This window comes from Calypte anna, chromosome 1, assembly GCF_003957555.1.
Source record: "Calypte anna isolate BGI_N300 chromosome 1, bCalAnn1_v1.p, whole genome shotgun sequence".
Classification (NCBI taxonomy): domain Eukaryota; kingdom Metazoa; phylum Chordata; class Aves; order Apodiformes; family Trochilidae; genus Calypte; species Calypte anna.
The window spans coordinates 167633269-167659558 of record NC_044244.1 but is presented as its reverse complement, the minus strand read 5'-3'; the positions used below and the strand labels follow the sequence as shown (position 1 = coordinate 167659558).

The 26290-nt window shown below is 41.4% G+C and overlaps 1 protein-coding gene across 1 annotated transcript; it reads right to left on the bottom strand.

The window, feature by feature from the left end:
- Positions 1–1533: 1533 nt before the first annotated feature.
- Positions 1534–25549, bottom strand: TNFSF11 (TNF superfamily member 11). The gene is given in 6 exon segments (XM_008492458.2): positions 1534–1874; positions 1877–1954; positions 10640–10738; positions 10820–10865; positions 17325–17492; positions 25325–25549. Coding segments are annotated over 6 exon segments (957 nt in total).
- Positions 25550–26290: the final 741 nt, after the last annotated feature.

Genomic DNA, 26290 nt, shown 5'->3' with positions numbered 1-26290 from the left:
GAGCCTCCCCAGGTTAATTTCTTGGCTAAGATGCACAGTGGCCAGCCACTGACAAATAATGTATGAGGGCTGAGTTCTTCCCAGCTCTCTGATTTCATAAAACGTGTAAGAATCTCTCTTAACCTGCAGAGGTTTAAAAGCTAGAAGGGGAGGCAAGGACAGGCAATGCAGTGACATAAGCCTCACTTTTTCAGGCAGCTAAACAAACAAACAAAAAAAAGTCATTACCCAACTGCAGAATTTCCAACTTGGAGATTTTGTTGCAGGAAAACATGCCTGTTCATTAAGTATAAATATCCCTAAGGCATTTCTGTGGCTTATGATAAGTTAGTTGGTATTTTTAGGCAATGCCAGATTTGTAATGTCAATTAGCCTCCAGTTTGGAAAGGCACCCAGTGACCAGCATTCTGGTGTGATTATTCATGACATTGGTGTGACCTCCCCCTCCCCTCTCAGTAATACTGACAAGTTTAACAGAAATCTATTAAGTTAAAAAGAACAAAGATATATATATTACATTTGCTAATTGCAAACAACCTCTTTTAGCTGCAATTTTTCCCATTGGGATTAAAAAGTGCACCAGTTTAACATGTCTGTACATTAAAAACAGTTTAAAACATTAAATATACAAACAGCAAGAGATTTTAAATATTTTGTATCAAATACTATAGGACAATATAATTTACACTTTCTTTTACAGAAAACATTACACCTGAAATATAACTTTAGATATTACAGAATATAAAAATACATACTTTTTGTCTAAAAAATGTCTTTGCAGGTTCTGGCACAATGTAATACTTCAAAGGCACACTGTATTTTGGCAGTCTACATTTGTAATTAACTGTGCAACAATAATAAAAATGACCTGTAATTATGCTTTAGAACTGCAAGGCCAGATGACCTGGAATAGCCCTTTTAATCAGGGTACAAATTTAAGATGAAGGGTTTAGGGTGTTCTGCAACTCACTTCTGCCACAGCCTGAGCTCACCAACCCTAATCCAGCAAAGCAAGAAGAGGCTTAACCAAGTATGTGAAAAACCCCATCAAATGCAATGGGATTAGTCATACTTTCACCACCTTTGCTGTCTCAGGGTCCGGGTGCTCAATCCCAAGCAAAATAGAGCCCTAAATCCAAGTCTGGGGCCAAGTTCTGTCCTGCCTTATGTTTGCACCAAACCTAGTAAGAGGAGCACAGGTTAAAAAGCCAGGGCAGAGCTTGGAAATGGAAGTCCAATAATATCTGTTCTGATTTTTGACTACTGCAATGCAAAGGTCCTAATTACTCTACCAAAGCCAGTGGAGATTTATGAAGTAAAACTGCTGTAAGACTGAATCAGGAGAACTTTGTAATTTGCTCTTTTGTGTATTTGCAGGACTCTCGTTGGAGTCAGCATAGAGTAAAAAACATGTCTTTAGAAACACACTGCTTACACAGATGCAATTGGGTTGCAAAAGATTTTCAGTTCTGTTTTCAAGTTGTTTCTGGACCACTAAAAACCCAAACAATTTTCTGCACGCTAAAGAAATATTCAGTCTAAATCCCTCACTTTAAATGCCCCAAAATAAGTTGCTTCCTGTGATGAATCCAGTAGTAATGGGTTTGAAACCTGGATACTTATCATTTCACCAGATTTTAATTTAAAAAACCCTCCTACATTGACAGAATAAAAATGAAATTCTGAATTCCCTGACCAGTATTTGGTGCTTCCTCCCTTCATCAACACATCAGAGCGCCTTATTTTAAGGTTTGTCTTAGTCATATACACCATCAGCTGAAGACCTCTTTTAGTCAGGCTTCCTGAAGTTTCATGATGTCTAAAACAAATGTTGGCATACAGGTAGTAAAATCCATCTTGATTAACAATTAGCTTCCATCACTGAATGTCATGTTTGATAAGTTTGCCTGGCCTTTGTCATGATGCCAAGACGTGAGGTTCACTTTGCGAGTTCCTGGAGAGAGAGGAAAAAATAATTCATTATAAACATTTAATAAAACTCTGTATTCAAAAAGCAATCCCTGTGCTTTAGGAATAAACAGTTTTATAGGCTAGAGTGTATAAAAATTCGTAAGACATTTCCTTTTTCATAACATAGTGCAATATTTAGCCTGCTATTTACAACTGCTCACCCTCCCACCAGAACAGCTGCTAGATCACAATACAAAGTATTTCCTTGGCCAATAGTTTGATTAAGCTCAGCAATAATGGAACAAGCTCATTATAGGAACTGCATTCCACCTAAAACTCTATTCAAGTAACAAATACTTGAGAGAGACTTGAAAAGAAAAGTTTCTAATGAAAAATCAGCAAATCTTGCTGTCAGTCTTTAACCTGAAAGTGTTTGCAAGGAATAACAAAACAAAATCTGAAAACAAGTTGAACTGATAATTTCCCAAGGAGAGAGTTTATGAATCCTTCCCATATTTCATGTTCTTGTGACTGGAGTGGTAAGAAGGTAAACACATTTTCATTTGAGAACAATAAAAATGTGGCAAAAAAATCAGTACAGTTGTGCATCTTAAAACTACACAGTTAAGTTGTCTGGGCTTTAAATAGCACTTCAAAGTATTTATGACACAACAAACCTTTTTGTAGAGAAACAATGTTTATACCAAAATAAAACTCCTCAATCTGGTTTAATAATACCCTAGATATCTAGGATAGAGACCCAGAGCACAACCCTAATTCTTTGATAACTGTACAAATACTTATAGCTAGGCAATTAAAGGTATTCAGGTGAACTCAGATTCTTTGTCTAAAATCAAATGGAAGGTCTTGAAAAAAGAGCTTTATGAAGACAGGTGTGATTCTGGATGCACTGCTATATTTCTTATTATTTTTATTTTCTTATTTATTTATTTTAATGTAACATAAATTTAAAACTAGAAACAATGAGCTCATATTCCGTGTTTGGAGGATAACAATCCCCTTCAAGTTGTCTTAAGCTGCAGATCCACAAATTAGGGAAGAAATTATAATATTCTCCCTGTCTCTCCATAGAGCATTATGTATGTGGGAATCAAAATATACACATAACAGTTACTAAATCTGACAACAAAAAAATGGAGTTTAGTAGAATTAACCTATGGAAACAGGGATTATTGAATTATTTCTAACAGGCACAGGTAAGCCCTTCAGGTCTATCTGCATGATGGTGGTGGTGTAGTAAACAGGAAGCTGTCCCTTATCTGATAAGGTGACTGAATGCTCTGTGAAGACACCAAAAGAGGCTGGAAATGCTTTGATTAGTTTCTCAGCTCAGCACTGCACTGAAAGTTAACTTCATGCAGATGAGTACAAATGTCCCCCCAGCAACTCTGGCCCAAAAGGAACCTCCTGGGTGCTATCATCAAGTATCCACACTCTATCACCTCTTGGAAGGTTCAGTAAAATCTAAGATGTCATTTAATGTAGATGCTAGACAGTAGGAAAAGGTTCTTCAGACACTAGGGAAAGGTTCATCATTGAGAGGGTGGCTGCTCACTGGAAGAGGCTCCCTAGGGAAGTGGTCATGGCACTGTCAGAAATCAAGGGGCACCTGGACAACAGCCTTTGTCATATGGTTTAGTTTGAGATAGTCTTGCAAGGAGCAGGGAGTTGACCTTGATGATTCCTCTGGCTCCTTTCCAACTCAAAGTATTCTACAATTCTGCTATTGAGACTGTCCTAAGAGATGGCCTGGCAGGAGGTCAGATAGGCACTGAGGGAGAGAAGTTGAGTCTTTCTTTCTTCCAAACCTGACCATATTTGACATTCCAGTTTGGTGTTGGTGACAGTGTTAAGAAGCAGCCTGCAACACCAGCCCAGACAGCATTGCTACTGCAGCACATGTATTTTGTAGAGGTTTATCATGCTATTTTCTGTTGAGGAGCATGCCCTGAAGCACACATCCCACAGTCCTTTCCACCTCTTCAGCTTCACCACCATCCCATTACAGCACCCTCCTTATCTCACAGCCTCTGCCTGCAAAAATAGAGGAATAGGTAACAGTGAATCACACAGAATCATAGAATTCCAGGTTGGAAGGATCATCTAGTTTTCGAGGCAAAAATATAGTTTAAATGAGGTGACTCAGCACCCTGTCAAGCTGAGTCTTAAAACTGTCCAATGTGGGGTAATCCACCACTTCCCTTGGGAGATTATTCCAATCTCTGATTGTTCATTGTCCTCCTGGTAAAAAATTTTCTTCTGGAGTCAAATCAGAATCTGCCCAGAAGTAACACGTGCCCACTACCCCTTGTCTTCTCCATCTGACTACTTACAAAGAGGGAGTCTCTGCCTTCTTAGTAGCCACTCCTTCTGTACTGGTACATGACAATAAGGTCTCCCCTAAGCTGTCTCTTCTCAGGGATGAACAGAACCAGTTCTCTCAGCCTTTCCACATATGGCAGGTCCTCCAGACCTCTGATCATCCTTGTGGCCCTTCTCTGGACCCTTTCCAGCCTGTCTGCATCTTTTTGTACAGCAGGGAACAAAACCAAACACAGTACTCCAGGTGTGGTTTGACCAGCACTGAGCAGAGTAGGAGGAGAAGGTCCAGCCAAGGGCCACGGGCATGGCCACAGAGGAAACAGCACTGTCCTGAGACAGCCACAGAGTCCCTGACCCTTCCTGATAGGCACAAGCCACTGCCATTTATTTATTCAGTGCATAACACAAGAGATGAGATCTGGCAAACTTGTCCTCCTACCAATAGCAGTTTTCAGCACACAAGACTCCATTTGCTCCCTCTGAGGCACCCCCAGCACTGGGTCCACCAGAAGACCTCACACCTCAGGCTCCCAGTGCATTTAAATGCCCACTTGGAATATCCAGTACCATATTCTCCCAAGATCAAATCAAGTCAATCTATTCCCACCAAAATTTCCAGGACATATGGCAGAGTCCAGTGCCCTCCTCTCCAAGCTGAAGCATGTTCCAGAACCATCAGTGCTCACAAGTGTGCTAGGGGAAAGCCCCAGGTATATTTGATCAGTTTAAAAGATGCTTCCTGAATTTTTTTTGTGCAAAAAAATATTAGGGGAAGTAGGGACAGGGGAATTTGAGAACTATGAGTCTTCCTTAACTGCCAAGGGCAAGTAACTTCTGCATGTGAGAGGAATACTTTAATAGTAGTCCAGAATAAAAAGCTCCTGGCATTCTTCCACAAAGTCTTGAGCAAAGCTCAGGCTGTCAAAGGGAGGTCATAAATAGTTGCTCCCCTATGGTCCCAGTGCAACCAGGTAGAAATTATACGAGAAAAAACATACAGAGAAATCATCTTCTGTGCAAAAAAACCCTACAATTACTTGGAATCAAAAGCAAGATCTTAAGTCTGGAATTACTCACCTGCAAGAGACACTGAGCTAGGGGTACCAGAATACACCCATGAAACACTGGGGACAGCTGTTGAACTTACTGTGCACAGTGTTAAGCCTGCCAGAAACACTGTCCCAGGGAGCCTGGGCTACCTTCAAGATGAGGAGGATGGGCAAGCAGTCCCTGCTTGGATCAGTGGAAGGGCAGATCAGAGAGACAGAACAGGTGATGGAAAAGGAAAGCATGCTGATGTGCTGGGACTGACTGCTGGCAGACTGGGTAGTTGCTAGATAAATTTTATTCACTTGGCAAATAAGGTTTTTAGTTATGAGTCTTAACCAAGTAGCAATTCTGAAGAAATCATCGAATCATATCTATGAATCATCAACCTGAATTCTTGGTGGGAGTGAAAGAAAACAGATTCCACGGTCACTTGTAATTGAGATGCTGCGAGAAGCTTTTGGTGCAGTTTGTTCACTGTTTTGGTTTTTTGGAATATGCATCATTCACCCTGGTCAGGTGGCAGGACGGGCCAAGAACAGATTGAAGATCAGATCAACCCATCTGTTATGGAGCAGGGAATTAACCTAGGTAACTTCTGGAATTTCCAGACTCTATCAGAATGCTATTATTCTATTAACTGAGGCAGATGTGCATTTTGGAACAGTTCAGAGCTTCAGAAGAGGTGATCCCCAGGCAATGCAGAGATGCACTGGTAGGAATTACGCCATGCAACCCTCAATGGAAGGAGCAAGCAGGATCTCAGCACTTCTGATAGCAATGCACTCAAACTTGGAGACATCACCAATCAGTATCCCAAAATACAGGCAGAAGAAAGAACTGGAGTGCTAGAAGTGCCAAATTAGCTGTCCATGTATCAGAAACTCTGAAGCAAAACCCAAGCCATGGGACAGTCAGAAAGGTAATGTGGTGTGTTCTCTGATAAAATTTACTAAGGAGACATGAATAAAACAGTTCAAGGTAAGTCACATTGATAAAGAAGAGGTCAGATAGATAATGAGCAAGATAAGTTTCCTTGGCAAAAAGCATTTAAAAAAAACACCACAAGACAACACAACACAGGTTTTCTGGTAAATGAAGACAAATCAAAACAACATCTTGGATATTTGTGAGCATGAACAAAGACTAATAAAAATGAGTTTCAATAAAATTAATTAGTGAGAAGATGATGGGAGCAAAACAGAGAAGAAAGTAGCCCTGTATGGGTAATCTGTTTGCATCCTGGTAGCTTTCAGACTTAAATAAAGCCTGAGGGAAAGACCAAAGCACTGTTTGTCTGAAAAACTGTTGTGGAGGCAAAGGGCAGCTAAGCCAAACCTGTAGCTGGAAATAGCTGGAAATAATACAGTACTTCCATAAACAACTAAAGGTATCAACTCACTTACCAACTGATACATTTAACATTTACATTTATTTCTGTTCCTTATTTTCTGTTTTAGACTGTGACTAATTTCTATAATCAATTTGTAAACCAAAATTCAATGTTTTCATTTGAAACTTAGGCAGAATTTATAATGAGCTCTGGTAAAAAGCAACCAGCAAGCATCCAGTTTTAACCTAAAGCAGCAAACCTAAAAAATACACACAGCAAGCCAAACCACTTCTGGGGATGGGTGGGGATACCAAGATCTGGGAAGAGTTATTTTCCCCCTCCCTCGCACTCTCTCCAGCTGCAGAAGTCAGTTTGGGGCTTGATACTCCTGTAGACCAGGTAAAAGGAAAATGTCCTCTCACAAACACTGCTCAGTGCCCCCTCATGAAGGCTATCTAGTGGCAACCTACCAAAAATAAAATCCTGTTTGATTAACTAATTTATTTCTTTTTCCAGACATTGTTTACTTTGGCTCAGGGTGATGACAGTAGAGAACCTTAAAATACTAAGAGCAGATCTGTCCAGACTCACAGATGGCAGAGAACAATTTAGAAGGATTTCAGACATGTAGGGTAAGGAATCAGGGGAAGAAAACAGAAATTTTCATTTGTATTCAAAGAAAACAAGATGGGAAAGAAAACCTCCTGGTCACCTTCAGGCAAATTCTTCATCTTTTATTCCCATCATTAACCTCCAGGCCACCCAGCCAAGTGGTTACCGACTCAAACCAGTGAGCAGGATACTAAAGTGCTTCACAACCACTAAGTTCAGAGTTCCAACTATCCATAGGGATGCAGCCCCTCCACTGCTACAATTCCCACAATGAATGAAGCTCATGACTGACACCTGGCCATGACCTTCCAAGAGAGGCAGAAGCCATATTTGCCACATCAGGAGGGAGTATGTTCAGTTCATCATGTTGGTAAGGGCTTGATCTGCTCCAAGGAGAAACAAAGCAGTTTTGACTACTGCTACAAAGCAGCAGCTCAAAGAGTGGTGATCACATTGTTCAGAGTCCAGCTGAAGCCCTGTGACCAGCAGAGTACCCCAAGGATCAGTGCTGGGTCCATTCCTGTTCAACATCTTTATCAATGTCATTTATGATGGGACAGAGCATCTTCTCAGCAGGTTTGCTGATGACACAAAGCTGGGAGGGCTGACTGACACCCCAGAAGGCTGTGCTGCCAATCAGAGGGACCTAGACAGGCTGGAGAGTTGGGCAGGGGGAAATTTAATGAACTACAACCAGAGCAAGTGTAGAGTCTTGCACCTGTGTAGGAACAACTCCAAGAACCAGTACAGGCTGGGGTACTCTGGAGAGCAATGAAAGGGAAAGGGACCTGGGGTGCATTAAGAGGGGGTGGTTAGCAGATCAAGAGAGATTCTCCTCCTCCTCTACTCTGTCCTGGTGAGGCCACATCTGGAATATTGTGTCCAGTTCTGGGCCTCTCAGTTCCAGAAGGATCAGGAACTGCTTGAAAGAGTCCAGAGAAGAGTTACCAATATAAGTAAAGGAGTGGAACATCTCCCTTAAGAGCGAAAGCTGAGGGAGCTGGGTCTCTTCAGCTTAGAAAAGAGGAAAATGAGGGGTGACTTCATTAATGTTTACAAATACATAAAGGGAGAGAGCCAGAAGAATGGTGCCAGGATCTTCTCAGTTATGCCCAATGATAGGACAAGAGGCAACAGATATAAGCTTGAGCATAGGAGGTCCCATATAAACACAAGGAGAATTTTTTTTTACTAAGAGAGTGACAGAGCACTGGAACAGGCTGCCCAGGGAGGTTGTGGAGTCTCCTTCCCTAGAGACATTCAAACCCCACCTGGATGAGTTCCTACACAACCCCCTGCTCTGACAGAGGGGTTGGACTTGATCTTTCAAGACCCCTTCCAGCCCCTAACTTCCTGTCATTGTGTGAAAGCAGCTTGTGGTCACAGGCACTGTATTTCTGAGAGCTTCTGCAGCCTGTGGCATTAGAAATAAAAAGTGGAGAGAAAGCAAGAGCAATGCCACAGATGTGCTACATCACTCCCAAGAAGGTTAATGCAGTGATGAATAACAACAAAAATTATCAGCTGGTAGCCCTGATAAAAATAGTTTGCAGCAACATCCAGGTAGACAGCAAATGAATTCACCACAGGAAAAGGTGGATTTCACAAAGTGTGACACTCACAAGACTCTGCTTCTGTAGATATAAGTGATCTGTCTTTACAATTAGCAAATTAATTAAGTCCTTCCAAAGACAAAATACTAAGACAAGATGCAATGATACTACATAGCCAGAATCTCACTTGTCAGGAGGCACCTGAGCTAATCAGAAAGCTTGTAGAAGTTCTGACTGCCATCTGACAAGCTGTTTAACCTCTGCTAAAAAGCTCTGGATCTTGGCAGTGCTGATGCACCTGAAGGGAGAAAGAATCCTGTCTCTCCAGGCAAGAAGCAAGCCTCTTGTGTACAGAAGCATTTTGTCTTTAAATAGAACAAAAGCAAGGTATAGATAGGTTGTCTTTAAATAGAACAAAAGCACTGCAGAATGTATATGTACCATGAAGATGTATGCATCTTCAGAGGAAGATGTCAGTGGTGATCAATGCCCCACCTTATCTTGAGATCATCTCTCTGATAGCTTCAGAATAAACTCCAGTTTACTTCTACCACACCAACTATGATTGTTGTATTGCAAAAACAGAGAGAAAAATCTCAACTGACAGTGCCCCAGGGAAAAAGAGGAAACAGCACTAAGATACCTTAAAATTGTAGGAATGAATCTTTTCCTCCAGAGAATGTTCCAAGGCAGACTCATGTCTTGTTCCCCCATATTGTCCTAACAAGAATATTCCCAAAGCCATCCAAAGATACCCGTAAGCAGAGAAAAAGAGCTTTGGCAAGATAAAAGAATGCCATCCATCCTCTTACAGATAAAACCCCACAGGAACAGTGACATTGTACCCTGTTGCTCAGAGTACAATGTTATGATTTTTTAACATCCTGCTGCTGGACTAGGTGGATGCAGACAGACCCTTGAGAAGCTCTGGCATGTCTGAACATCAGGGAAAAAAGTCTGTACCAGCCCTGCAACATAATAGTGAATGGAATATGACAAAACCTTTTCGACATCCCATTAGCAGAAGGAAACACTTGCTATAAAATCAGTCCTATGCTATGAGAGTGCAATGTACCCACAGAGGGCAGGATACTAGCAGGCAAGTTATGACATTGGGACTGCAGATCTAGGCTTTCAACACCTCAAAATGAAAGATGTGCTTCCTTTATGGCAAGTTCTTACACTGATGGGCAGCTGGAGTGTTGTGTTATGTATTCATGCAAGATTCTCAGCTTCCACATCCATCCTGAAGACAAATGCTATGTTACCCAGTACATACCCACTTCAGCACACAAAATTAGTTTTGTTGGCCATAATTCAACATTCTTGAAATTTACAACAGAAAACACCACCAAAAGAAAAAAAACTTAGACTCAAGGGAAGAGAAAGATCTTCAAAACTGCAAAATCTGGATTCTGGCAAATCTTTGTGCTTGCATATCCTTGTAACTATGGGTATATCTGTGTGTATGTATGCCACCTATAGCTGAAGTCTAGTGTGAGTTTGGCCCAGTCAGCAAAAGAAAACAGGGAACTTCAGAGGACAGCATTCAATCCATATTTTCATTTCCTACCTGAAGACAGCACAATGAAGCAGCCTGATTATGAAAAGTGGTCATTTGAAACAGGCACACAGCACACTGCTGTAAGATACCTGAGGCAAATGGGAGCTATCCCCCTGCTGCTTCTGAAATCCCTTAAAGCATCTAATTTATTCTTAATATCTCAAGCCAGTTCTGAAATCCCAATCTGTTGCTGATATCTCTGAACTATTTTTGTATACTTCACTGTTTAACACATTTATAGTAGCATTGGAAGTGTTCACTTAAAGCTGAACTTACCAGATGGAATATTCTTATCATCAATAATGAGATGGGCAAAAGGCTGCTTCTCAGGTTTGCTTCTCTTGTACAGATCCATTCCTAATGCCTCCATTGCAGCTAGAGATAAAAGATTGCATTACATCAGAAATACAAGTTCAGTAGAACTAAAATATTTCTTGCTCATAAATCAGCACTTACCTTTTTCTGGTCTTGGTGGTGCTCTTCCCATGACACGCTGGACTTCCTAAAATGAGAAAGAGTCATTGCTTTGACGTTGCCTTTGCTTCATAACACTGTGTAGTGCAGCAAGTTTGCACTATTACAACTGTGTGTATGTATATGTGGGATCTGTATATATGGGATGCACAGCTGCATATTTACACAATGTATCATGTGAACACACAGTTTAGCTGCCACAATCAAATTACTTTCTCTCTGCAGTACATCTGATAAAGGTGGACAGGAATGAGGGTGTGTCTGATCACAGAATAATCTACTGAGGTAGTGGTGACAGGACATTTACAACTTTTTCTACTTTTTGCACTTGGAATATTTCTCTCGGTATAATGGAACAATGGCCCCTAAGAATGGATCCCATAAAACAATGGAGTTTATGAAGTGATTTAATTACTTGGGGTCAAAAGGTGACAAGAGGCAAGTCCTACATAGGGACTAGTGTGTATACATACTGAGAACTAAGGAAAGCTGAGTTCTGAATTTCATTTGTCACAGGGCAAATGATGAGGTAAATAAAAACCTCCACCCCTTACACTTGATCACTAACAGGGAAGGTTGCAAGATTAAAAGGCTTTAAAATCAATGCTCACTTCCAACGAGATATGCAGAAGGATTAAGCATCTTCCACATCAGTACCAGGTCAAATGAACTGGGTGCCAGAGTTTAGAAATATGCAGATGAACTTTAGCATGAATGAAACCCGTTTTACCCAAACTCAAGAGCAGCAAAAATAACAGATATCAGGCACCACAAAAGCCTTGCTTTTAATGATCCACATCTGTTTTCTTCTTGAGGAAACATCCAAACATCAGTTTTCAAAAATCTAACCAGCCTGTTCTTGTTGTAAACCTGGACTGAGTCTTGGTTATAATAGTTCAGACATCAGTTCTGTCCCCTGCTCCCCTGTTATTCTCTTCATCTCTATTTTTACAAAAAAACCCACAAATCAACAGAGGTAATATTCTACTTGCTATTCAGAACACCTCATACAATGGAGGCAAGAAGATGTTTAGTAAAAGGAAACATTCTGCTGAAGATAGCAAATCATATCTCATCTTTGAAACCTAAGAGTGGTCCTTTGATTTGTCTTTATGCCTCACATATTGCTGTTCATAAGACTCAATACCACATATATGCAATACATCTCCTATTTGGCTGAATCAGCAATGTTCCACTGTGCCCTCAATCACTGTGGTGCTGTAGAATTTGAAATCCTGCTTTGAAAACACCTGAAGTGCTGCTTTTATATTATTTTGCAGCCACGGTGAAATCTGTAATACCTTTGCTGCTGCATTTACTACTCTCACTTTCTCCTCTCAGTATGTGTTTAAATGTTAAACCAAAATGAAAAGCCACAGCAGTGTGGAAGTTGTAGCATGACTATCAAAGCACAATACTTCAGCAGAGAGACGCTGATTTTGTAGATAAGAATCATTACAATGCTTTCTGCTGCAAAGATGAGAAGCAGAATAATTACAACATCAAAAGAAGCAAAACTCATGTCCACCTCCCCCATTCACATTCACCTGCCCTCTCTGATCTTCCTACTTCAATGTCAGTTCTAGAAGCATGAAAATGAAACTCAATTCTAGGAGCTGCACACCAGCATCTGCCTCTAGCCATACTTGAGCTTTTTAACTGCATCATTTTAATCCCATTATCTAAACTGGTACTAAAATGATGCAGTTGTTAAGTGCACAGACCTTGAAATCCCTGAACTGGCCAACTGCTATCCTCCTCTCAACCTGCATTTTTCTTAGGGGTACAGAATTCTGCTTCTGCTCATTTCCAAAGATGCTCTAGCTTGAGCAGCTGGGTACAGCCTTACAGAGATCATCTTCCCTGCAGAAAGGCTGCAGACCTCATGAAATGTAGTCCAAGCTACTTTTCTTTCTAACTGGTGGTGGTGCTGTTCCTCTGCAACATCACCACTTGATAAGGAGAACAGCAGCCCAAGAAGTTGGGTCCACCACTTGCCTTGTCCTCCTGGTCTTGAGCCTACTTTCCTGTTTCCTAGGAGCATCTCTCTGACAGAAACACTCTCTTTTGGTCTTTCTGAAGCTATGCAATTAATATGCAAATAGGAACACAAGTGTCATTACAATGAAAGGGAGATTATAAGCATAAGCCCAACACTAACACACTCAATTTGTTGCTTCTTCTGTGTGCTTCTTATTGGATTAGAAGTGACTGCCCTGTGGTCAGAAAGCAGAAATCCTCCATCACCTGAGTTCTCTGAACAGTTCTCACATGAGAACTCTGAACTAGTTCTTCAGTTGATTTGACCAGTCCCACAAAACCTGGATATCCCTTTCTATTCTGCTGCCCAGACTTCCCAAAGGAAGCTGAAATATACACACTAGACCCTAGACAGTAGAAATGGAGCTGTGTGTTCCCTCCTGAAGTATTAGTTCAACATGTCTCTTGATTTTTCACTTCATGTTTCTACAGTTCCAAGGTGCCAACTCACAACCTATGTCAGAACAGCATTTTAGCATGTACTTGCTTCTGATCCTGATGGGGTCACTTTTCAGTGAATGTCTGAAGATATCCAGATGTCTAAACATGGCTTCTTGGTGGGTTTATGAAAATCCCCTGGCATCATCTTTACTGTGAGGCATTAAGAGCTTGGATTTTCCAAATCTTTAAAGTATCAGCTGCACTCTTTAGCACCCAAATGCCTTTAAGCATCTCATACCTAATGAGAAGGCATACTACCATTAAGAAAGAAGAAACAGCTCAACAAAACCTGTCATTAAGACAGTTACAACAGCAAGAAAACTGCAGACAAAAGATTACCAGAAATATTACCAAGAAAATATTTTCTTAAAACCTTCACCCACAGAACCATGCGTACTACCAAGCTGTTGAAAAATCTCTACACAAAAATCACACCACTTTGTTAGTTTTAAATAAAAGTTCTACCTCTACACTTTTGTGTCACTTGATCACTGCCCACCAAGTCTACTCTGCTGGCCTGCTTCCCACATTCCAGCCTACTTCATGCAGTCACTGTCTAAACAGCAAACAAGCATCCAGTCACAAAAAACTTTTCTTCCTTCATCCAAAACATTTAAGAGGCCATTGGGAAGCTACAAAACTTCCACATTTTAAAACCTAAAATCATGCTCCAAGCCTCTGGAAAGTTGGAAACTGCTCTTTCCTCACACACTGCAGGCTGCAGGTTTTAACACCTAACATCTCAGCTTCTTCTTCTTCAAAAAAAGCCCAAACAGCTCCTGATCCTCAGGTTATTTCCAACGCTAAGGATGCAGAGACAAGGCTACATTTGAACACATGATATTTGTGAACATTTTTTCCTCTTCTTTGGCTTTTACAGTATTTCTGTATCTACCTTTGAGATGCCCCAGAAGAGAATCCTTTTGGACATACATGTATTGCTTCAGCTGTGATCCTAAAGTTCCTATATGCAGTTGTTTCCTCTGCTGTCTGAGTGTTTTAAGTCCAGCTAATATGAGGAAGAAGAACCTGGTTATCTTGCAGAAAATGCAGCAATTTGAAGTATGACAGTCAAGGAGGAAGTGAAACAGAGAGTACATGAACCAATATTCATCAGAGAAGAATTTAAATATCAGCACTACAACCTCTATCCAAAGGAGTAGTCATAGAATCATAAAATAATTTAGGTTGAAAAAGACCTTTAAAAATATCAAGTCCAACTGTTAACCCAGTACTGCCAAGTCCAGCAGTAAACCATGTCCCTAAGCAGCACATCTGCACATCTCCAGTCTACTGCTTGCAGAAAAAAAAAAAAAAAAAAAAAAAAGCCATGTAAGGTGGCAGAATAGAAACTGAAATTTTAACAACCTGAAGCAATCACCCATGAAAACTTGATTTTTTCCATCACTACACATCTTTTAAATTTTCTTAAGTATATAGATCTGTGTAAGTGCTGCACTGGAAGTACTCTGTTGCCATGTGAGAGTAGTTTATTCCTGAATTCCCCAAGCTGCTAGAAGCCAGGAGTATTGCCAAGAAAAGTTACTTATGAATTGTCCCAGGACATGTTTGCAGTTCTTTCAGGCTGGTAACAGACTTCATAAGAAGGGTGGTTAGTGTACCTGGACTCTCAAAAAGTTTTAGCATTACATGCAAGCAATGAAGCAGACAGGGTGGATAAGTGTATTATTTGTCTGCTTGAAATTCTGTACACAATACTGAAAATTTAACTTCTACTGAGTAAGCTGCTCCCTGAGCAGTAATTTCATCCTGAAATGTGCTAAGGAATTTACCATTAGTTTTTTATTAAAATATTTTATCACTATTTTTTCAGAAGACAAATGTTTCTAGATCCAGCCTTGCAGCCCTACTACACTGGTTTTCATCAAAGCACTTTCATTTTCAACATCAATCCCTGCTTCAGATTTAAGTACTAGGTCTACAGGTGTGCAAACAAAACAGATGAGAACCAGTGCAGTAAGCTGTAAGCTATAGGCAGTAACCAGACCATAAGCCTGAGCAAAAGCAAGTTGTCTATTTTCATTTCCTGAGCAGCTTGGATTGCAAAATACAAAATATTAAAAAAAAAAAAAAAATCACAAAACTTAAACAGTATTTTCAAGTGTTTCATTTCAGTCATTTAGCATGCTGCCAATTCAAACAAGGATACTTGTACTTAAAACACACACAGGTTAGAGTCTCCTTCAGGAAAGTGAAGAAAGCACAGAGGGTAGAAAATCTCTTTCAAGTCCCACTGGGTGCACTACATAAAGGACAAGCACAACTGGAAGTAAGATTCAACTGCATCTCTGCCCTTCTGAGCCAATGAAAGGCAGAGCTTCCAGAACATAAGGTATAATTTTGCCTTAACACCATTTCTTTCACTTCTCTGACATACCAAAAAGATGCAAATATTTTCCTGTTTTTCATTGTCATCAATTCATGATGACAAAGCATCCAGAACTCTGACCCAGCTGCTTTATAGATTCTGCTGCGTTCAAAGGAAATTCAGAGTCTGATTATTTTGGCAAGGGGAATTTTATTGTTCTCAAACTAATGGTCATCAGATAAAAAAGTTATCCCTACTCACTATTTATCTTGGCCACAGACATTGCAGCATTTAACCTCCATCCAGCATGGCTGGATATGAAGCCTCAAGTAAAGCAAATGCCTATGTTGAGTAACCAGCAGCAAAGGACCAGAATATAGGGCTTCCCATTCACTTACTGTAACAAGCTCCTCACTCTGTCCTGAGAGCTGCAGAGACAAACAGTCTACTACCAGAACACAAGAGGAATTAAGTGTAGTGTGAGACAGCTTATAAAATGCTAGAACATATCCTAGAGTTAAATTATTTTTTTTTACCCCTGAAGATTTTCAAGAAGATGGCTTGCAAGCAGGCCAGGACATGAACTTGTAGGTTTAAATTTTGTTGACAAAAAGATCAGTCACTTGGGGTCCTCCATTAAAAGCAAGCATTAGCAGAATTAATGCTAATGCATATAATTACCATATAATTAACTCAAGTACAATTTATTCTGTAAAGTGTACATGAGCCCAGGTCAATCTAGTGTAGCATTCTTTATGAAAAACTGAGTCTTAGACAGATGTGAAGCAGCAGTAATGGACCTGGGCAAGCCAGGAAAACCAATTGCCACAGCAGACATTCAGCTTTTAAATAGCTTGCAATTAGCACTAAACACTGTCATGAACACACAAAGATATTAAAGGCAGTAACTGCAGTAACAGGTGGTTGTGATATAAATCCAGCTTGCCCAGGCTTCTTCACAGGGGCTGACTTGTTTAGCTACTGTTATTTGTGTCTGTGATCAAGGTGTCATTCTCAGCTGCTGGCCAAAGCAGCTGCTACATGCTATGGCAAAGCAGCTCTTCTGCCAGCGTAGGAATGGTTTGCAAACAAGAGAGAACAAGCAAAGTGGGGAGAAGAAAAAAAAAAAGAAAAAGGAGTTACTATCCCTACTCTGGGTTGCAGAGAGTAAGAAGCAAGAGGAAGTAAGGGCAAATGTAATCTCTGTCTTTCAGGCAGTATTTTGCTTGCTGATCATCTTGACATGGAAAAAAATCTTGTCAGAAACAGAGACAGGAAGACTTCTTTGAAAAAAAAAAGAAAAAAGTGGAAATCTCCTTTTTATGAACATTCAAACTGTGGGCAAAGCTATACAAATACTTGGATAAATCACTACCATCCGGGCCTATCCAAATGTCAGAAAAACAAAAAAACTAACTGCAATCATAGTTTCCTTGGTGTATGCTAAAGTCTTCCTTACTTAAAGAAAATAAAAAATAAAATGTGTTTGAATACCGAATTTGTTAATCACTACTAGCTTCGTGAGCAAACACAGTATCATCCTGAATGCAAAGTCAGGTATTCCTCAACTATCAGAAAATACTTTCTAGAACTTACCTCTGAATAGAGATATTGGAAAAATTGCTCTAAGTGCAACAGGAGCACTAAATAAAGTAACATAGTCTGTCTGTCACTTACCTTCTGCACAGCTCTTTGGAGAGCCTGTTTCATGCTTCTACATGATTCTGGCATTAATTTCACTTCTTGATTTTCAAAGGATGTATCATGCAAATCTGTGTTTTCTTGATGTCCAAAAAGTGTTCTGACACAGTGTGCATGTTCTTTAGAAATCCTAGTAGGGTCCATCTGAAATAAAAAGATAAACAACCACAGTTTTAAGTGTCTGTCCAAGACACATTAAGATCGCTTAAGTCAGCCATAATTTTCAGCCATCTAAAAGTCTGACATCTAGCTAAGTTTATTATTTAAATTTTCACTGTAAACAGTGAAGGCAGAAAAATTTCCCCCATGAACCTCTATTTTATCTAACAAGCAGGTGAGAGAGGAGAATGAATTATCTTCTGGAGCTGGCTAGTTCATTAGCTTAGATTGGATAACTGGCTTTCAAAAAATGAAGACAAATTACACAAATTTACAAAGTAAAAACACCAATTACAAATTAAAGACACTCTTACAGTAAATCCTGAATTCTAGTTTTTTGACCACTCATTGCAGTATCACAATTATTTTAGCAGGCAACATACACAGTCATCCTACCTGTAAAAACTAAAGTTTGCCAGCCAGCATGCAAATGCCAAGTAGATGAACAAGAGGAAAGTATGAATATCTAGGACATCATTTTCAAATGGAGAAAAAGAGCAGAAGCCAATTCCCAGTGAAACTATTTTGCTGCATTATTCTACAAAACAGTCACCAGGTAAGACAGCACAAATTCAGAAAGACCAAAAGATGATAAAACTGTACCACAGGACACCTCTGCATCAAGGGACAAAGACTGTTAAATCTATAATCTGGGAGATATTTTTAGTGATCAGTCTTTGTGATTGAATCAAATACACTTTAGAATACAAATACAGTTTAGAATACTCCTGAAGAATACTCCTGCCAGGTGGATAAATTGGAAGGTTATTTCATGGATTACAATCTGTGCCACGGCTGAGTTTAACTGAGCAAACATTATTTAAGCCATTTCATCCTCCCTCCCCACACTCCATATACTTTACACTCAAGAGATATTGACCACACCATCTTTGAGAGATAGCTTAAGACTCTCAGCAATTGTTTTCTCATCTTGTACTTACTGCACTTTTACTTTAGGCTTAAAGGGTTTGTGCACTCAAAACCTTGTCTAAGTTTTCTGTCAGCTGTCTAACAAAGAACATTTACTTCTATCTTCCTGCATAAGGTGGAAGGAACAAATTTATCTAAGAGTTACAAAAGACAATACACTATTTGCAATCACAATGAAGGAATGCCAAGATATTATGGATAGTGCCTGACCAGCATCCAGTTTCCTTCAACATGACACTGAACAAAACTGAATCTCAAAAGAAGTTTTGCAGAACATAAAACAGACAGAGTGAATCATACACATTGTATTATTTGTTCACACAAATATAAAATGGACTTCTTGACCCCCCAAAAGATTTAAAAGCATAAGATTAGGATGACAGAAGTGAACTTAAGCCCACACCGCCCAGGCAGCCACCCAACAGGAACATCCTGCAGAGAAACATTTGTTGCACAGATGCTGCCTCCTCCACCACCATCTTTCTGCTGAACTTCCCAGATGAGAGCTATTTGCCTGATTCTCTCAGATCAGTGTCAGCCCCCGTGACTAGGTTTAGCTGCCTCGGTTATCCCCGCAGATTTGGAATAAGACAGGTCAAAAAAGGTTCACCTGAAGATCAGAAGGTACCACAGCTTTATGCTGAAGGGTGGAGATGAGTTACATCTTGGAGGCTGCAACACCTTCCTTGGGTGGCCTGACAACAGCCTAACACAAAAGAAAATCCAAGTGTAGCCACTACAGCTCCATGAATTAAGGATTAAAAAAACTACACTAATGACTTCTAAAGTCAGCTAGCACAGTGCAGCCCCAGTAACAGCTGAAGCAATTAAAACTAGCACCTTTGTGGTTTCATCTTCACCGCAAAACTTAATTCCTGGTTCTCAGTCTCCACTTCTATACATCATTAACCTGGGATGAATTTTGGTTGCTGTAATTCCCTGAAAGATTAGATTAGATAAGATTAGCACCCTGAAACCAACTCACTCCAGGTATCAGACAAGCACCAGAGCCAGGACAAGCATAGGAATGAAACTGAGGTCCCTTCCAGTCCAAACCATTCTACCATTCTGTGAAACAGCAGGAAGGCAGTACTAGCTTTAACTACTGTAAAACTGAACTCATAAAACATCTTCCCCTGAAACTCTCACTAGTATCCAGAACACAGAAAATCAAACAGAAACTGAAAGAAAAAAATAAATAAGCACAAAGTGTTTACCAATAGCTGCTAAAAGGCAGTTAACACAGAATGACCTATGTTGGAAGGTACCTCTGGTAGTTCCTAGTCCATATCCCTGCTTGAAGCAGGGTCAAGTTGTAACTTAGGTCAGGTTTGTCAAAGCCTTGCCTAGAGAACCTTGGTGGAATGTGCATCAATGGAGGCTACTTTCAATCTCCCTTAGCAAACTGTGCTACAAATTAATCACTTTTATTGTGTAAAAGCACTGGTTTTGATGTCCAGTTACAGTACTCCTTGCTGCAATTTGTCTGTGTCTTTTGTTTTTGCTGATCACTTCTGAAGAGCCTGGCTCCATGTTCAGGTAGCTAAAAATGGTGATTAACTTCCCTCATCTTAGTCTGTTCTTCTTGAGGTTCAAAAAATCCAGCTGTCCATTTCTGGTACACTGCAGTCCCTACCAATCAAAGTGGACTTCTGCTGGACTCTCCCCAGTTTGCTGATACACCTCTGGTACTGAGGGACCCAAAACAGAGCCCATTGTTCCAGACTCAGCCTTTTACTTTGGGACTGTTTGAGACCTGAAGGGATTAGGGTCTTCAGCAGATGTCCCTTAACTCCCTCCAAATGCACCACAAGAGAGAAGAGAGATAGCCACAGCACATAACTGCCAATAGATACTTATTTTTATCAGCAATTCTGCTAGCAAGAAACTATCATCCCAGTTTTGGATTTATTTAAACTTCTCTTCTGAGAAGTAGACAAGAAAACAAGATTTTACAACACAAAGATCACGAAATTTGTCAAGGCCTGAGTATCCACCATGGCAAATCATAAGTAGCAAAGACAGCTCTCACCCATCAGCAATCACTCTGTGCTAGAACTGTAGCAGCAGATTGTACAGAAGCACTTACTGAAATCAAAGTTTACCTCCTGAAGCCTTAAGACAGCCAAAATCTCTGTGCCTTCAGTTAAAAGATTTAAGCCTTAATGGAAACACTTCAGCAACTTAAAGCTGTGCAGCATCACATCCTGAGACATGCAAGTCTCTATAGAGATCCAGTGCTTGATAAGGTAAAGCTCAGATCTTCAGACTATCTCACCCACCTGATTGCCCTTACCTTTTTCAAAGAATAGTAGTCTTCACCACATTTAACCAGGGACCTTAGCTTGCTTGTCTGAAAAGGCATTCTCAGAAAACCTGTGTCTTATAACTTTATAAAGAACATATATTGAACCACCACGGTTGTAAAGACACATTACCAAGCACTGACTGTGGGCAAGAAGTGATGCAAAGAAAAACTTTCAAGGAGAAAAGTTCTTCTGAGAAGTTCTGAGCAGAACTTCTAAAGAGCCAGATGAAACGCCAGAATGGTCTACAGGAAGCAACCTGCTAACCTGCAACACACAGAGACCTTCAGCATGAAGTCCTTAAGGTTAATATTACCTGGAAGAAACATCAAGATCAAAAAAAAAAACCACCCCAACAAAACAGTCCAAAAAACAAAAAAACATTGGAAAAAGACTTATAACAGATTGAGTAAGCTAAATTCCTTATAGATAGCAACCTATGTAATAAAAGGAGTGTTTAATTTATTTTTTTATTATTGAGAATCCATCCATTGTGTATGACCTAGGAATCAGATAATATTTGGTGCCCCTTAATTTTCATCATTCTAGTTGCACCTTCAGACTGTTTTCATTTAACTTGGGGCAGCCAAATGAGCTCCAGCACTGAGAATACAACCAAATGAATTTAAATAATTAGAAACAAACTTTCCAATGTTAAAAACATTGATTTTAAAAGATAAAATGTGTTCCAGCCATCTTTATCTATTAAATGTTGCCTCAGTTATGCAATGCTACAGTATCTCATTCTGTATTTACTCCTTACACTAAATTTACTGCTTACAAAAAACATTTATACTTACACTTATTTTCAAACTTAAACTAATTTCAAAAATTAAACAATTCAAAATTAAACTAATAAACTTGGTACTCCATGATCTTTCTTAACCACCAGAGGGGCCCTTCCAGGAGTCCAAAAAAGTGGTATTGTCTCCCAGCAAGCTGTTTTCTGTTGGCCACTGCTCTAGAACATTCCCAAAACTTCAGATGAAGTCTAAAAGATGATTGTTTCAAAACACACCATAAGGAAAGTCAAAATTCTGCAGATGCATGAAATGACAATAAAAATATGACTTCCCTATTTGTGTGAATTTTTTAGTATGGTAGAATACTTAACATTGGCATCGCCCAGACTTTTTTTTCAATAGGAAAAATGGAAAATCTTGGGACATCAAGGCTAAACTATGGGAGTTAAGACATCCAGCCCCCACATCTGGTTGAGCGTTTCCAGCTTGTTCCACTGCCCTTCAGTTCAGTCAGTTTTAGACCCAAATTCCCACCCTTTTATGATCTCAGTACATTAAGGAAATGGGCCGGAAAGAAGAGTTTAAACACTCTGGGAAGCAATACTTTAGCATTTACTCATGAAAGTGCTGTGCATGAGTCTCTATTACATCATGATCTCCAGCTGCCCCAAGTATCTAACTAAACTTTCATGGCATTTTCATTCACCATGAGCTAATATTCCTCATGAAGTACAGACACTCAAAACCAATACATTTTGTTAGTGTTTAATTTCTTGGATTCAGTATGTTGCATAGTCCAAGAAGAAAAGCCAGAACATCTTAAATGTTTTTTACATTTCAGAACACTGCTACTGGGACGCTGGTAAAATTAATTTCTTAGGTTTTTCTTTCTTTTTAGATGTATTAGCTCATTGTCTCCTTTGCATTATGCTGCATTATTTCTTGGCCACAGAAGTGTTTACCCATGAAAACCTAGTGTCAGTCTTAATTATGTGTCTTGTGAAATTCCAAATTCTCAAGCCACAAAGTAAACAAAACCTAAGGAAAAACCAAAACCTCAGCTATTGTCTCAGCTTCTACTGTGTCATGATCCAGCCCAAATGATTTTATGCAAATACAGATAAAATGTGTACGGTAAAACTGAGTCAGAGTTTACTGAGTCAGAGTTTACTGAGGCTCTTCAGTAGGGTTTTTAAGAACTTGTAAAACATGTAACTTTTTTTATTAGCTTTCTAATTCATGTTTGGTTAATTCACTAACCAAGTCACTAAAATCTTTTGATGCACAGCTCGTATTATTAACTTCCCATTATTTTAACAAAATACTCAACGTTTCTGTTATTAAAAGTACAATTTTAGATAAGATTATTAAAACCAAATTTGACAGCAATCTTTTCAAAAGAAAGAGGTCAGATTATGTCCCATGTAAATAAAACAATCTATAAGAGACTCAGCTAAGACCTAACTGCTGTAGGACCTACTATATGTTTCCATCTATCTTATTTCACAACACGAAATAGAGGAACGGATATTGATTACCTTATTATTGTGTATTACTTACTGCCAAAGTATATTTATTATTCTAATTTTCAGTGATAACAAAGGAGACATTTTCTCCATCAGAAATTTTTCAGGGAATTACTTCAGTTAAATCTACATCTTGCTACTTTATCTCTTTTAGATGTTTCAGAAGTTAGTTTACAAAGAACTCCATCCAACAGCATTATTCTAGATCTACAATAACATGAAACTGGCAAGACTTAAGCTGCCAAAGGCAGAATTACACCGAGACTATGTAATTTTTTAAATCAAGCTAGCAGAAGAAAAATAGTCATTATGGTAAGAAAGCTCTTTTTCCCTTTTGTTTGTAATGAGTGAAGCACTGACATAAACCTATCAGTAAGGATCTTTAATAAGGGGGTGGAAGGTAAGAAGAATGGAAATACAGGGTTTTCAAGAAGTACACTTGGATTAGTTGTTTTGATTGCAACAGCTCTCTTGCCTACTAATCAATGTATAGCTGTGCATTTTTATGAGCTACGTTCTGACACAGTCATTTCTTCAAATTCATGCAGATGTGGACTGAAAAACATTTCTTGGCCACAAGCTGAAGTAGCCATTAATTTATTTCACTGTCAAGCAAACAAGGAGCTTTAAGCTACTTTACAATGAGCCCCAGAAATTAAATGTCACTCTTCTGAAGCATTCGGGATGTGATTAACTAAGTACTCTATTGCTGTTCTGTTTTACTTTTTGTTACAATGGCAAACACAAAGCCATTGTCAGTAAGAAAATACGACCTGGTCTGCATAATAAATGATCAGCATCGTTACTGTATCTTTGATAGTCATCCATCCGTTTAAGTGAGCACAGGTTTGTGCAACACCTGTTTTTGGAGTGCACATTGCTCAGAAATCCAGACCGCTACATCAAGATCAAGTGCATCTACCTCGAAAGTAAACCGAAAGAAACAGGTTTCCACTCCCCTCTGACTTCAAATGGGAAGTACACACAACAGAAGTACCACTTCCATGAAGGCAGTGAGACCTGTGTGAACAGAATTAATTCGTATTTGATGGAGAAGCTGAGCAGAAAGCTGACACCCAGCCCTGAGCAGCAACCAGCCGGCAGTCCCCCACTTCCTCCGAGAGGGCTCAGCCACAGTGGGTAGGAGATGCAGCAGTGACTGAATCCAGGCAGCCAGCCGAGCTGTTTCCAAGAAGCAGACTGTTCTTCTCTCCGAAATCCTAACCGCCTCTCACCTTATCTCCCCCGCAGCAATACCTCCCTATATGCTCCTTTCCATGCACACCGCTGCCTCTTCAGATGCATCCCCTGGCAGACTTGTGGCCTGGAGGGCGAGGGGGCCGCTCTCTCCCAGAAATGAGCTCCTGAGCTACAGAGTGCACCTCCGGATGATGCCACAAAGGCAAAGACCCCACTCTGCAGTGACCCAGAGAAGTCTGAAGGACAAACAATCCCAAGAGGTGTTGTGTGCTGGCTTTTTTTTTTTTTTTTTCCCTTGAAGACATTTTTCCTGGTGGCAAAAGACCTCAGCCTGGTCAAACTACTCTCCAGTGAATAACTGACAGTGGGTGATTAAAAACCAAAGCCCCAAGAGACTCCGTGTGAAGGGTCATTAAGCTGCTTCCCAAGTCAGGGCCCCATGGCATCCAACCTTGCTGAGAAACCCTGTACCTTAGTATGCACCACTGAGCTCAGTCACTACCCATAATCATGGTTGGGGTTGGAAGGGACCTTAAAGATCACCTGGTTCCATGCCACCTGCCATGGGCAGGGGCACCTCCCACCAGACCATGTTGCTCAGAGCCGCATCCAACCTGGCCTTGAACACTTCCAGGGAGGTGACATCCACAACTTCCCTGGACAACCCATGCCAGTGTCTCACCACTCATCTAAATGTACTCTCTCCCAGTTTAAAGCCATTACTCCTTCTCATATCACTACATGCCTTTGTAAAAAGTCTCTCGCCAGCCTTCCTCTAGGCACCCTTCAGGTACAGATCACCTCAGCTCCGTAACAGCAGCTCCATAACCGGGACACGGCAAAGGCCTGCAGGGTCCTGAGAACCTTCCAGTTGGGCCAAATCCAGAGTCAGATAGAATCGTTCTCTCCTTTTTTTTTAAATTTATCTCCTCAAGCCCACTGACGCCAGCACCTTTCGCCTCTTCCGAAAAGGCTGCGAGGTGCGCGCTCCCAACCTGCCCGGCCGCTCCTCATGGGGCTGCCGCCAGCGCCCAACTCTCACCGCCAAGGCGGGAAGGGGCTGCACCTCCCCCTTCACCCCGTCTCTGGGGACCAGCGGAGGCTCCGCTTACCTGAGCTCGGAAGTAGAGGAAGAGAGCCACGCTGCAGACCACCTGCCCCAGCCCCAGGAGGACGAGGGCGGCGAGGAGGGAGCGGGACGCGGGCGGCGGGTGCGGGTGTGCCGGCAGCGGGGCTGCCGGCGGTGCGGGCGGCGGGGCGCTCTCGTGGGCGGCGCCGCTGCCCAGCTCCTCGGAGCCGCGCAAGTACTTGGTGTAGTCTCGGCTGGCGCGCCGCATCTCAGCTCCCCACCGCTCCCCTCCGCTCCGCTCGGACGGCTCCAGAGGCGGCCAGCGGCTCCGCGGAGCTCTCCAGCCTCAGCAAACAATCCCACCGTCCCCACCGGGCACCTCTTATAAACTGGGCGGCCAATCAGCCCCCGGGCGGGGTGCCCCTACCCTCCCTCCCTCCCCGCCGCCGCCACCACACACACACACATCACCACCGCCCCCTCCTCGCCTCCCTTCCCCGAGAAAAGGAACGGCCCCCGCCGGCCCGCGGCTGCAGGGGAGGATCGGATCGGATCGGATCGGATCGGATCGGATCGGATCGGATCGGATCGGATCGGATCGGATCGGATCGGATCGGATCGGATCGGGTCGGGTCGGGTCGGGTCGGGTCGGACCCGACCCTGCCCTCTGAGCCCCGGCCCCCACCCCCGGGCTAGGGGCCCCGTGATCGAGGTCGAGGTTGCTCCTCCTCGGGGAGCGAAAGTTTCCTCCTCTCCTCCACCATGAGTTAACAAAGTCCGGGCAACGGTGCCTCAGCCGGCTCCTGCTGGATGCCGTCCCCCTGCCCCCTTCTCACCCTTGCCTCCCTCCCCCCCCCCATCTCCCCTCAGGTTTGGGATGCACCTAGCAGCCGAGATGGTGGGTGGAGGGTCAGTTTTTCCCAAAATCCTGGGATACTTTGAAGCCACACACACCCTGGGTGGGCAGTCTCGGCCATTCCCTGGCCCCTGTGGTGGGCCGAGGTCCTCA